The sequence below is a fragment of the Hordeum vulgare genome, chromosome 1H (assembly GCF_904849725.1).
Source record: "Hordeum vulgare subsp. vulgare chromosome 1H, MorexV3_pseudomolecules_assembly, whole genome shotgun sequence".
NCBI classification, from domain to species: Eukaryota; Viridiplantae; Streptophyta; class Magnoliopsida; order Poales; family Poaceae; genus Hordeum; species Hordeum vulgare.
This window is the reverse complement of record NC_058518.1, coordinates 22,505,279-22,518,447: the sequence shown is the minus strand read 5'-3', so window position 1 is coordinate 22,518,447 and position 13,169 is coordinate 22,505,279. Positions and strand designations below refer to the sequence as shown.

The 13,169-nt window shown below is 42.3% G+C and overlaps 2 protein-coding genes and 1 long non-coding RNA gene across 4 annotated transcripts; 2 read left to right on the top strand and 1 right to left on the bottom strand.

The window, feature by feature from the left end:
• Positions 1–1,695: 1,695 nt before the first annotated feature.
• LOC123396229 lies at positions 1,696–10,745 on the bottom strand. 2 transcript variants are annotated; one of them, XR_006609899.1, is made up of 5 exons: positions 10,301–10,745; positions 7,081–7,124; positions 6,652–6,747; positions 6,247–6,377; positions 1,696–2,516 (listed from the first exon to the last, which is right to left on the bottom strand). It is a non-coding gene; the product is annotated as an uncharacterized LOC123396229 (long non-coding RNA). The 2 variants fall into 2 exon arrangements; XR_006609901.1 differs by having other exon boundaries at positions 6,247–6,320.
• LOC123396127 (L-type lectin-domain containing receptor kinase SIT2-like) lies at positions 2,527–6,240 on the top strand. Its single transcript, XM_045091205.1, has one exon. It carries the CDS (start codon positions 3,334–3,336, stop codon positions 5,332–5,334), a length of 2,001 nt encoding a protein of 666 aa, XP_044947140.1. The 5' UTR covers positions 2,527–3,333; the 3' UTR covers positions 5,335–6,240.
• On the top strand, positions 7,340–9,723 carry LOC123396038 (L-type lectin-domain containing receptor kinase SIT2-like). The gene has a single exon (XM_045091101.1). The coding sequence runs from the start codon at positions 7,345–7,347 to the stop codon at positions 9,346–9,348; it is 2,004 nt and encodes a 667-aa protein (XP_044947036.1). The 5' UTR covers positions 7,340–7,344; the 3' UTR covers positions 9,349–9,723.
• Positions 10,746–13,169: the final 2,424 nt, after the last annotated feature.

Genomic DNA, 13,169 nt, shown 5'->3' with positions numbered 1-13,169 from the left:
GTAATTCCGGACGAAGAAAGTATAAGACGTTTTTTTTACACTGCCGACTCTAAGCACATCTTACAAAAAGTGACAGAGATAGTACCTGAGAATTTTGGATGCGTCCATAGATAACATGATGAAGAGCATATTCGCAAAAGGAAAAAGAAAAAAGTCCAAAAGAAACCTTGACTTTATAAACGAAAGCTAAGTCAAACCCTAAACTTCAAATCCCTGAAATTGGTACACCGAGCTCTCTAATACCGGCCTATTTAAAACCTTCACAACGTTCCCAAACAGCGATTGTCGACATGACAGGTTGAATCCCGGTACCATTGACTGCAGACGTGACTGGGCCGGCCCAACAGGTGTGAAGCGTGATTTTTTTTTCCTTTTTCATTTTTATGAGTGTTTTTTTCTTTTTCGTAATATATTTAACGCGAAAATACCAAGAAATAGAGTTTTTTTTCCATGACTGGGCCGGTTAACCATGCACTAGAGTTTTTTTTTCTTTTTCATAAGGAGCCACGTAACTAAAAATACAAAAGAAAGTAGACAATTCAGATGAATCGAACTTGAGACCAGTTGTTGCCAACTAATGGTTGGTAATGCTTGATTGAGAGGCCCGAAATTATTGACCACATATGGAAATTCGAGATTCAAAAACATTTTTAAGGGTAAACAAATATGGAAAACATAGAAAGTTTGTGATATCTCGAAAAAATTAAAGTGTGAATACTCTTTGAAAATTATGAAGACTTATTAATAAATGAAACACTTTTTGAAAACATAAACATTATTTAAAAAATGGGAACAAATTCTGTAACCTGAAAAAAGTTAAAGTGTGAAACTTCTTTTTAAATGGAAGCCACTTTTGAGACCTGAACAAATGCATGAGGAAAACGTTGAATACTAAAAAAATGAAAAGCTTATTGTAAACAGAATCAATTTTTAATGTGAACACTTTTTGAAACATAAACATTTTTTAAAAAAGAAAGCGAACAAGTTTTGAAATCTGAACAAAATTTCAAAGTCTAAATAGTTTTTTATTTTTTTTAAATGGGAGCAACTATTGGAACCCGAACAAATGTGTGAGAAAAAATGTAAATACTTTAAGAAAAAACTGAACAGCATTTTGAAAATAGAATCAGTTTTAGAAAAAGTGAACAATTTTTAAAGAATGTTGAAAATATGTATTTACAAAAATTTTACATAATGTATTTGAAAGTATTTAAATTGTATCAACAAATGTATCATGCGCATGTTAGAAATATACTTTGTCTACTGAGACAAATTAGAGATGCGTACAAAGAAACAAAAACCAAAAAAATCAATAACGATCAGAAAAGAGCGAGCACCCGACAGAACGACTGCTCTTATGGGCCGGATTTGATTTGTCATCTCAGTAAATACCAGCAAAATACTCTCAAGGTTTAAAATAGACCGGGATCGAAGAATTTGGTATGCTAATTTCAAGAATTAAAAGTTCAGGGTTTGATTTAGCTTTCTTCTACAAGTTTAAAATTTGTTTTGGACTTTTTCCAAGGAAAAAACGATGAAGAGCAGCAGCGTAGCCCCAAGGCCGAGACAGGGAGGCTGCTGCGCGGCCTTGCCAGGAATTAGTAGGAGGCAGGATGTCAGCCACTTCCTATTCAACACTTAAAGCGCTAGTTATACACAGCACACACACACCATCTAATCGATTATGTAGTGAGCCGGCCCATGTGGAAATTTTTTCCGCTGGTTTTTGGAAGGTTTCCCCAGGATTTCGGTGCGGTTTTTTCTGTGGTTTATTTTAGAACGGCTTTTAGTTGATTTTCTTTTTCTTTTTCTTCTGTAAATTCATGATTATTATTTTCAAGTTCATGAACTTTCACTTGGTTTTCTTTTTCTTTTTCTTCTCTTAATACGTGATTGTTATTTTCAAATTCATGAACTTTTTTGTATGTCCTCAAATTATTTTCAAATTCATGAACTTTTTTTTAAATCACAGCTCCTTTCCAAATCTATGAATAATTTTTAAATCCGCAAACTTCTTTCGAATGAATGAACTTATTAAAATCCGCAACTCTTTTCCAAAACCGTGGTTTTTTTCAGTAGTGAACTACTAAAACAGTAAAGGTACGACAAACTAGCCATGTTGAAATCAATGTGATGAAGTGGCAGTGCATTAAATAAGCAGGTCTATTTTCGATCAAGATTCCTTTTCTCACAAGATTGCTTTTCGCACAAGAATTTGATTGGAAGGGGAAGAAAGGAGGGGAGGGCATACCTCTGCTGGGACATCGTCTATGACCTGCAGCTCGTCAGGAAAGGGTCAGAGATGCTCCTGCTCCTGCTCCTACAAGCTTCCGGTCCTCTATAGGGAGGCCGGGGCACCGCATCGAGTGCCGGCAATAGGGCGCAGGTGGAGCCCATGATCGCCCTCGCGGGTACAAACAAGAAATTGAGTTACATCAGTTTTAAGCAACCAGAAGAATAGCTATTGATCAGCCGCCTCCACCGGATGAACACAGGAAATCGGAGCAGAGATCACCCTGGAAGAACATTTACCAATATGTAAGGCAGTAGTACGCAGCTAGCCATTGTTACACTTACATCTATGAGTCGAGTAGAAAAAAAGTAAAAGATCATAAGCTGCATTTGTACAGCCACCCTACATAGACGTACTGCATTTGTAAGAGATCATAAAAGTCGAGTAGAATAACATCTCACCCCCACATATATAATAGACAAATCGGATTCAACCAATTAAGTAGTGTTGCCACACTAACAATGACTAATACCCAACATAGACGACTGAGTTATGACTTCGAGAAGCCATGGTTGGCATATGTATACGACTGACTTGTGCAAGTCAAAGATTATGTCACAACTTGAGAACTTGGCCACATGCACCACACTCGCAGCAAGGTAATTTCCACCAGTCACAACTAGATAAGAAAAATATATCTGCTCATCAACTAGTCAAAGATTATGGCAACACAACTTGTGAAGAACTTGGCCACACTTGCAGCGAGGTAATTTTCACCAACCACAACTAGAGAAATATCTGCACACCGACATCACAACTAGCTTTCATTGACCTTGACTTTGCAATGTAAAACTGATTCCCTTCTAGCTCAGTCCACACGTGCTTGATAGAAGCCAGCAAAAGTATGATCCAAAGAAACAATATTTTGCAGTGCACAATACAATCAATACTGCAGGAGTTGGTCAGGGGATGCTTTTCCAGAGAATCTGACCAACTGCAGCAAAATACAGTCAAATAGTACAGGGCAAGCTTGCTTATGTGATTATGTTTATCCATCTTTCTTCACTTCGCTTAGTAACTTCTTCTGGTCATCAGGAGACATGGATAGCATTAAGCGTCTCTCCTTGCTCCAACATCTCCTCTTCTTCTTCTTCCTCGTCCTTGATCTTTCAGAGCTTGCTGTCGGGAAACAAGACCAATTCGTCTACTACGGTTTCGCTGGTGCCACCCTCGCCCTCGACGGTGTGGCCACCATCACACCAGACGGCCTTCTTGAGCTGACCAACGGCACCTTCCGGCTCAGAGGTCATGCTTTCCACCCGACTCCATTTTACTTCGGCAAGACGCCCAACGGGACAGCAGTTCAGGCGCCTCAGTCCTTCGCTGTCTCCTATGTGTTTGCCATCTACTGCGTCCAGGCCCAGACCTGCGGCCACGGCATGGCCTCCGTCGTCGCCGCAAGCAGCAACTTCTCCGACACCATGCCCACACAGTACCTGGGGCTCATCAACGACCACAACAACGGCGACCCAGCCAACCGCTTCTTCGCTGTCGAGCTCGACACCAACTGGAATGACGAGTTCAAGGACATCAACAACAACCATGTCGGGATCGACATCAACGACCTCGTCTCCGTCAACTCCAGCAGCGCCGGCTATTACGACGACAGCAACGAGGGTAACTTCCAAAACCTGACGCTCGCGAGCTATGAAATGATGCAGGTGTGGGTGGAGTATGATGGAGGACGCAGGCAGATCAGTGTGAGCTTGGCTCCCATAAACATGGCCAAACCCACAAAACCACTGCTCTCCACCAGCTACAACCTCTCAACGGTGCTCCCAGATATGGTTTATGTCGGCTTCTCTGCCTCAACGGGCTCATTCGACTCGCGCCAGTATGTGCTTGGTTGGAGCTTCGGCATCAACAGGCCTGCTCCAGCAATTGACATCACCAAGCTGCCCAAGCTGCCTCGTCAAGGCCCCAAGCCTAGATCCAAGGTACTGGAAATCGTACTGCCAATAGTTTCCGCAGCATTTGTTCTTGCTGTGGGCGCCACTGTCATTCTCCTTGTCCGAAGGCGACTACGATATGCCGAGCTTAGAGAAGATTGGGAAACTGAATTTGGGCCCCATAGGTTTTCATACAAGGACTTGTTTCACGCCACCAAGGGATTTAAGAACAAGAATCTACTGGGATTTGGAGGATTTGGAAAGGTGTACAAGGGTGTGCTTCCAATGTCTAAAGTGGAGATCGCTGTGAAAAGGATCTCCCATGACTCTAAGCAGGGGATGAAGGAATTTGTCGCTGAGGTTGCGAGCATCGGCCGCCTCCAACACCGCAATATTGTGCAGTTGCATGGTTATTGCCGTCGCAAGGCTGAGCTCCTTTTGGTGTATGAATACATGTCCAATGGAAGCCTTGACAAGTACCTGTATGATCAGGAGAAGAGGCCTACTTTAACTTGGGCCCAGAGATACAAAATCATCAAAGACATTGCGTCTGCCTTGCTTTACCTTCACCAGGAATGGGAGAAAGTTGTATTGCATCGAGACATCAAGCCAAGCAATGTGCTCCTCGATGATGGACTGAATGGGCGACTAGGTGATTTCGGCTTAGCAAGGTTATATGACCACGAGACTGGCCCTCAAACTACACATGTTGTTGGCACCATTGGATACCTAGCTCCTGAGCTAGCACACACCAACAAAGCAACCCCACTTAGTGATGTGTTTTCCTTTGGCATGTTTGTTCTCGAAGTCACCTGTGGACGGAAGCCCATCGAGACAACATCACAAGGCAACCAACTCACCTTGGTCAACTGGGTGATTGACCATTGGCACCAAGGATTTCTCACAGATGCAGTGGATACCAAGCTCCAAGGTGCGTACAATGTTGATGAGGCATGCCTAGCTCTCAAGTTAGGATTGCTGTGCTCACACCCACTAATCAGTTTAAGGCCCAACATGAGGCAGGTTATGCAGTATCTCAATGGTGATATGTCACCCCCAGATCTGAATCTGACACACATGACCTTCAACATTTCATCCTTGATGCAGAATGAAGTTTCAATAGACGACGTGCGTGCAGCCTTGATGGTGTAAATTCCACTTTCTTCTTATTCCAATTTAGATGCACATTTTTTCCAAACTCTACCATTGAATCAATATATGATGTGCAATAAATTCATACATGTGGAAGACGTATAATAATTTTCCCGACCCCACCTAGTGTGGAAGCTTCTACAACTGGGTTTGTCCTTTTTCTTACGGTTGAGTTTGTCTTTGTTTGGACTGTGTGCATCTTGTTCTGTAGAGACAGTGTGTGAACTCAATGCAGTCGCATCGTCTCGATGCAACATTGGAGTCAATAAAGCTCCCATTGCTGAAAGAAGGGTAGTCCTTTGACAATTCATGACAATGACAATGCGGCATGCTACACTGCTAGACGTCTGCCTTTATCAAGCCAAGCACGTGTGGCCATGGAAAAGCTACATGGACGACTGACTTGTGAGGCCATGTGTAGTAGTCAATATGGAAAGCTATGTATAGACGCAGATGAAGACCATGAAATAAATTATGAAGGCATGCGTGGCTACAAATAAACTACAGCCGTGCAGCAAAGATCTTCCCACAACTTTTGCCTAAGCATCTATCCTGAAAGTCATTCCCCCCAAAAAAAAATCTATACTGAAAGTCATATTCCTTCCTTCGTACGTAATCTTTACACATGACTATTAAGTCAGTCTCTTGAAAAAATTACTGGAGCTATGTGTCTAGCAGATATTAAGTTGATTCCTCACCTTTATCTAGTAATGATAAATAGCTACCATAAGTAAAACATAATTAAATTGAAATTTTATTCTGATTTATGCTCCAGACTGTGTAAATTTGGGTTTCAGTTCTTTTCAGCAAACAGTGAAATATTTATTGCTTAATATACAAATCAGAAAAAACATGGTGCAGTCATCATGCATCAAGATAGCCTGGGAAAAATAGTGGAACTCTCGTGCTTACCATGTTATAATATTTCTAAGAGTTCCCAAGACATGAATGTGAATAGGATGTGAACCAAACTGTATAAAGAAAGCCTGGGAAACAAATAAAACATCTTGATATTGTGCGAGAAACAGAGTCTACATAGTGCACTGAAAAAACAAAGAATTCAGAATTATCTACTACTCAAAGTATAAGATAATAAAAAATGTGAAGAACTAAGATTTAAAACACTTAGAAAACTGCCCTAACAAGAAAGAAAAAACTTAAAACTGTTTTTCGGGTACAATTTAAATTATTTTTTGAATATATATTAACTAAACATGGATATCCAAATAGGGCTATCCAGATATTATCAGAATTATCTGACACCAACTAAAATCTGAGACGAATTATTTGACTTTGATATTTGAATAAGAAACTAACCAGCACCAGATTGGATCGCAATTAATTTGATCGGTCGGATGGTCAGAAATAACCATTCCATTTACACTCTGGTTGTTGGATTCAGTAGCTGGCGGCCTGGCATGGGCAAAGTTGGTCAAAAAATATACAGTAATGCTCCTATATTTCTCATGATGCGCTTGCCGATGCGCAGGTCTTCTCTTGATATGGCCTTATGAACCATAAAGAATAACTTGATAGTTGTTCATAAAGCGAGAACGATTGCAGGAAAAAGAAAGGGCTAGATGGCACATCATATAGTAAACAAAGCACATCCAATGACCAATGTGGAAAGTTACATAGACGACTGACTTTTCAAGTCATGCATGCATGTGTAGCCATGGAAAGCTACATAGACTTATATATGAAGCCGTGTGTAGTGGAGAATATGAAAAAGTAAGGACGACTGACTTTTGCACTGAAGTCATGAGATGAGTGGCCAAGAATTCCCTTCCCTGCAAATAAATTACAACCACAAGGGTAAGATTGTGCACTGAAGTCATGTATAGCTTGTTTTTCCAAAACGTGTTTTAGGTATAAAGTACCAGCATTGTCAATATCGGACGAAAATGCCTGTGGAAAAAAGAGGGCAGGATAGCAACTCGACCACATCTCACATCACGTTAAATAGAATTGCAGTCTGCTCCAGCAAGCACAGAAAAGCACCCACCTCACATGAAGTTCTTCCTCCTCTGTTTCCTCCTCTGCTTTGGCCTCGAGCTTGCGTTTTTCACTGCAGCAAGTGATGACCAACTCTTGTACCATGGCTTCACAGCCGGTACTAACCTCACCATCGACGAGGCTGCTTCAGTCACGTCGAACGGACTCCTTGAGCTAACCAATGGCTCACTTGGTTGCAAAGGCCATGCGTTCTACCCAACTCCGTTGCACTTCCGCAAATCGCATGATGATGCCGTGCAGTCTTTCTCAGTCGCCTTTGTGTTTGCCATCCACTCCAGCTACCCCATCATGAGCCGACAAGGCTTGGCTTTCGTCGTCGCCCCAAGCATGAACTTCTCAAGTGCATTGGCGAATCAATACTTGGGCCTCATGAACTCCCAGAACAACGGCAACTTGAGCAACCACATCTTCGCCATCGAGCTAGACACCGTCCTAAATATCGAGTTCAAAGACAATAACACCAACCATGTAGGTATCGACATCAACAGCCTCCAGTCTATAGAGTCCTACCCTGCAGGATACTATGATGATAGGAACGGTACCTTCCAAGACATGGTCCTAGCTAGCGGTGATGCAATGCAAGTGTGGGTGGACTACAATGGTGACGCCAAGAAAATCAGCGTGACCATGGCTCCCCTTCAAATGGAGAAACCTACAAGGCCACTCATCTCGGCAGATTATGACCTCTCAAGTGTGTTGCAGGATCCATCCTACATCGGCTTCTCATCTTCAGGTGGAGAGGTCGACTCACGACATTATGTGCTTGGTTGGAGTTTTGGGATGAACAAACCAGCCCCACTGATCAATATTGCAAAGCTGCCAAAGCTACCTCGTCCAAAGCATCAATCAAAGCTGCTGAAAATCATCCTACCTATAGCGAGCGCAATTTTCGTATTTGCTGTAGGTTCTATGGTCATTTTACTTGTGAGGAGAAAGTTGAGGTATGCTGAGCTAAAAGAAGATTGGGAGATCGAGTTCGGGCCACATCGGTTCTCATACAAGGATTTGTACCATGCCACAGAAGGATTTAAGAACAAACACCTACTTGGTGCAGGAGGGTTTGGGAAGGTATATAAAGGGACCCTTCCATCAACTAAACTAGAGGTTGCTGTGAAGAGGGTATCCCATGACTCCAGACAGGGTCTAAAGGAATTTGTTGCTGAGGTTGTCAGTATTGGCCGCATCCGACATCGTAACCTTGTTCAGTTGCTTGGCTATTGTAGGAGAAAAGATGAACTCCTTTTGGTGTACGACTGCATGTCGAATGGTAGCCTTGATAAGTATTTGTATTGTGATGATCAAATGCTTATACTAAACTGGGCTCAGAGGTTTCGGATAATAAAGGATATTGCATCAGGCTTGCTCTACCTCCATGAGAAATGGGAGAAAGTGGTCATCCACCGTGACATCAAAGCAAGCAACGTACTCCTCGATAGTGAAATGAATGGGAGACTAGGGGACTTTGGCCTTGCAAGACTTTATGATCATGGAGCTGATATGCAGACCACACATGTGGTTGGTACCATTGGGTACCTAGCCCCAGAACTGATATGCACAGGTAAGGCAACTCCTCTCACCGATGTGTTTGCCTTTGGGATTTTCCTTCTTGAGGTTGTCTGTGGGCAAAGGCCAGTTAACATCAATGCACGAGGAAATCAACCTTTGTTAGTTGATTGGGTTCTTGAGCATTGGAATAAGGGATCACTGACTGAGGCAGTAGATACGAGGCTACAGAATGACTATAATGTTGACGAGGCATGCCTAGTGCTAAAGCTAGGACTACTATGTGCACACCCATTTACCAATGCAAGGCCCAACATGCAGAGTATCATGCGGTACCTTGATGGCGATTTGCAACTCCCAGACTTGACAGATACAGACATGAGCTTCAGCCTGCTCTCACGAATGCAGGGTGAAGGGTTTGACCGTTACGCATTGTCATGCCTTTCATTAAACACGAGCATTGGCACAATATCTGGTCTTTCAGGAGGAAGATGAATCAATGTTGGTTGATGTTATCATATATGTGAGCTTGCATGATGCCACATACCCCTATTTAGTACCAAGTCATGCAACATTGCGGCTAGGTTAGACTTCTCAGAGGCTTTTCTTATTGTGAGAGTAGTGTATAATTGCTTTTCGAATGCTGTTTACAGCTCATAATTTTAATATGTAAACGAAGAAGCTACCTTTGTACCTATGGGTTGATTTACATATGCATCATTCAGTTGCTTATTACGTGGTGTTTCACAGCCCACAGACAAATACTATCTTTATATTGATGGGTTGATTTACATGTATTATTCAGTTTCTTATTGTATGGTGTTTTACAGCCCACAAATGTATATATATACGACATAGAAATTTTGGGAAGTGTATCTACCTCCCTGGAGGAGGTCGCGTTTGTACAGTAATTAGTTACAAACAGAGTATATGTAGGATTGCGGCCATGTCCACCATTAGACATGACGCACAACGATGCGGCGGTGGTTCTGCAGCATATCTTCCCTTCTCCAACACCGAAAAGATGACGACGCCCCATCGCAAGCTGCCCCCATCACGCCTCCTCCCCTCCCCTGACCACCCCAGGAGCCCCATGATGCCATTCCTCTGTTGGCACCGAGTGTTACCACCCTGCGAGCTCGCCACCGAGCCCATTATTCTTTCCAGCCTGACTAGATGAAATTAATCTTCCAACCCCACCCACATCTAACTCCAACAGCAGGCAACTTTAAAACAAAATGAGAAGTTTCTACAATACTTTATTTAGCTTATTAAGTCGCAACTTAGCAAGAACTGAAAATACAGATTGGCTGGCTTCACAGGAATGTTATACTATAACCACTAGGTCAGACCAGTACGCAGAGATGGCAATACATATCAGTGTGCCAGACTAGAGCAAAAGCCAAAATGATTTCCATGAAATGTAAACCAAGACTAGAATAATTACCAGCTGATCTTGTCGGAGGTCATTTGACTCATCTCCCTTTCTGAAAATTATCTTGGATGCTTCCCCATTCGCCGTCTTAAATGTAAGACGCGGTGGATTTTAAGGCACTCTTGAATACAGATGACTCTTACGTGAAACACTAGCAAAAGGATGAGTGTAGCTGCTAATGGTGAAGGAATTGGCTGAAACGAAATTACCAAATTAAATCAATTAAAGAAACTAAGACAAGTTAATCCATGTATATATGATCCATGTTTTCTAGCATTCAACAGTAAACAGTGAGAAAGTTATGATGTAACACGTTTTACCTCATCAAAGTTAGTATGCTCACTAACAACTACTGACAACACTTATCCCAATTTCTCGACTATCAAAGTTAGTATGAAACTAGGAATTTCAATATTTAATAAAGCTGAAATAGACAATAGATCGTAACATGTGAGTTTATATGCAGTAGTTAAGTAAAATATTAAGTTGCTGATCATGAGAACCAAATGCTGACAGAGTCATCATCACATCAATTGGTTCACACTTTCCATTTTCAATCAATACAGCAGCTTCTTTAGCTTCCCACGCATTATCACAATACTAAACATTGCAAATTATATCAAGATAAATGTGTATTCGACAGCTAGACATTATATAACAGGCTGCCTGGTCTTCTAGAAATTAGATCAAGGAATGTGAAATAGACACGCAGAAGTTATCACATAGATTCCTTTCAACACAGATAAAGTTTGAACTGGTAAAAAAAAGTGGCATTTCTTTTCTTTTTTTTTTGAACCTAAAAAAAAGTGACATTAGAAACCCAATTCCAGTGTCCTTTGCATTGATCACTGGACATGACCATATTATATATTAATGAAGTCTTGGACTCGTACGGTCCAACATGCCTAGAAAGCAAATTTCCTCTGATGCACATACGAAATACGACAGTACTAAACATAAGTCTTGGACTCTCATATGGATAATTGGATGTTTTAACTAACTTGGATTTCGCTCACTTCCACTGAACAAATATTAGGTTACTCATCAACATTTTCAAGAGCATAATTCCTCCTACATTCAATACAGCTATCTCTTGTAATCTGATTTTTCGGGGGCTTGCCCCCTTTTTGGGTAATAAATTCAGGTGGTCGAGGGGCTTCCCCTCCTCTCCTGGTGAAAATTCAAAAAAGAAATGTGTATAGCATTAATGCTGGACGGCAATCAACCACACTACATTCGCGGTATGATATGTTTATTCTCCCGGACATGTTAGGAAACTCGAAACATGAAGAGTGAAGAGAAGACACATACAACTCTGATGGTAAATCAGTTTCAACCTGGAAGACAAGTCTGGGTTGTGGGTTGGAAGCTGCAGAATTCACCAACTAGGTCAGGACAGGGGAGCAAATGTTCCAGCATCTCCCAATCCTCCTTAAATCTGTCCACAGCGCTGAAGGCAATCCACTTGGATGTTAACGAGCAACTCACCTCGCTCCTAGTCCTTAGGAAAAGTGAAGAGGGAGGTCAGAAGAGAGTGGAGATCTGCGGGCAGGAACATGAGGGGAGGGGAGGAACAAGTGATTACCTCGAGAGGCGGGGGGGGGGGGGGGGGGGAGGCTGGTGTGTCGCGGAGCAGGATGAACCGGGGGTCGCCGCCGTGATTGCCCCTGCTGATGCTGGTGGTCACCACGGCCATGGACGGACGGCCGGCCGGCCGGCTAGTCTGCCAGCGTGGGGTGGTGATGAGTCCGGGAGACTCGTTGTGCCGTCGGCAGCAGCCGCCGTCGAGAAGGAGTCCGGCTGGCTGTACAGGGGTTGGCGCGCGCGGTGGCGGTGGTGATCCGGCCGGCCTGGCTGCCTCGTCGTCGCCACTCTGCAGAGAGACAGAGATGCAAACCGGCAGGTGTAGCTGGGCTGGGCTGGGCTTGGTTCGTCGTTTTGGGGCCCAGTGCACGGGTAAAATATACCCTCGTAAAATAATAAAAACGGATGGGCCTTGCGTTGGTGATTGATACGTAGTTTTTGGGCTGTAATTTTACACCGGTTTCTCGTTTAATTATATCCGTAATAAGTCGGTATCGGATACATACCACTTGCCGTTGCTCCCCCCCCCCCCCCGCCAATCTCCGTTGGGAGGCGTCGGCATGCACGAGGGGGTGAAGCGATGACTTTTGCGGCGACGATTGTCATAATATCGTACTTGATTTGTATACTTCATTATTCATGTACTAATTTTGTGTACTTTTCATTGTGTAATATACTTCACACATTTGTGTACTTCATTTATGTGTTCCTTCTAAGTTATATTATTATATACTTTGATCCATACTTTTTATGTACTCCCTCCATTCCTTTATACAAGGTGTACTTGTTTTTGATAAAATTTCAAAATGTAAAATGTATTTCTTGGAAATCCTCGTAATTCCCTTACTAGCCCTCCAGAAAAAAGAAAGTATCTCTCTCATAATTGTCTGTATCTCTATTTGTATAAAAAAATATCTCTCTCGATTGCGTATATCTCTTACTTTCCTAGACTCATTGATTTACTTACCAATAACCAATAAATTTGTCAAGGGTAATTTTGTCTTAGCACCTCTATAATTATGTGTCTTGATCACCATGTTAAAAATTATACATCTCTGTAATATTTTACATATGTATTATACTAGTCTCCAACCTATATATAAATGAATGAAGGGACTAATATGCATTTTCACAAGCCATCTCTCAATTAGAGCAGCTCTAACACCACACCAATTACTGTTTGGGTTGGTCACGTCATTGGTGCTAGCACTAACAACAAACCGGCACTTTAACCATACTGTTGTGAGAACCACTCATTTTCAGCCTCCTCCTCCGTCACCCTCCCCCCTAGCCGTCG

Bases quoted from the DNA above. Each gene is read 5' to 3' on its own strand.
- LOC123396038 (XM_045091101.1), top strand. From the start codon at position 7,345: ATGAAGTTCTTCCTCCTCTGTTTCCTCCTCTGCTTTGGCCTCGAGCTT.
- LOC123396127 (XM_045091205.1), top strand. From the start codon at position 3,334: ATGGATAGCATTAAGCGTCTCTCCTTGCTCCAACATCTCCTCTTCTTC.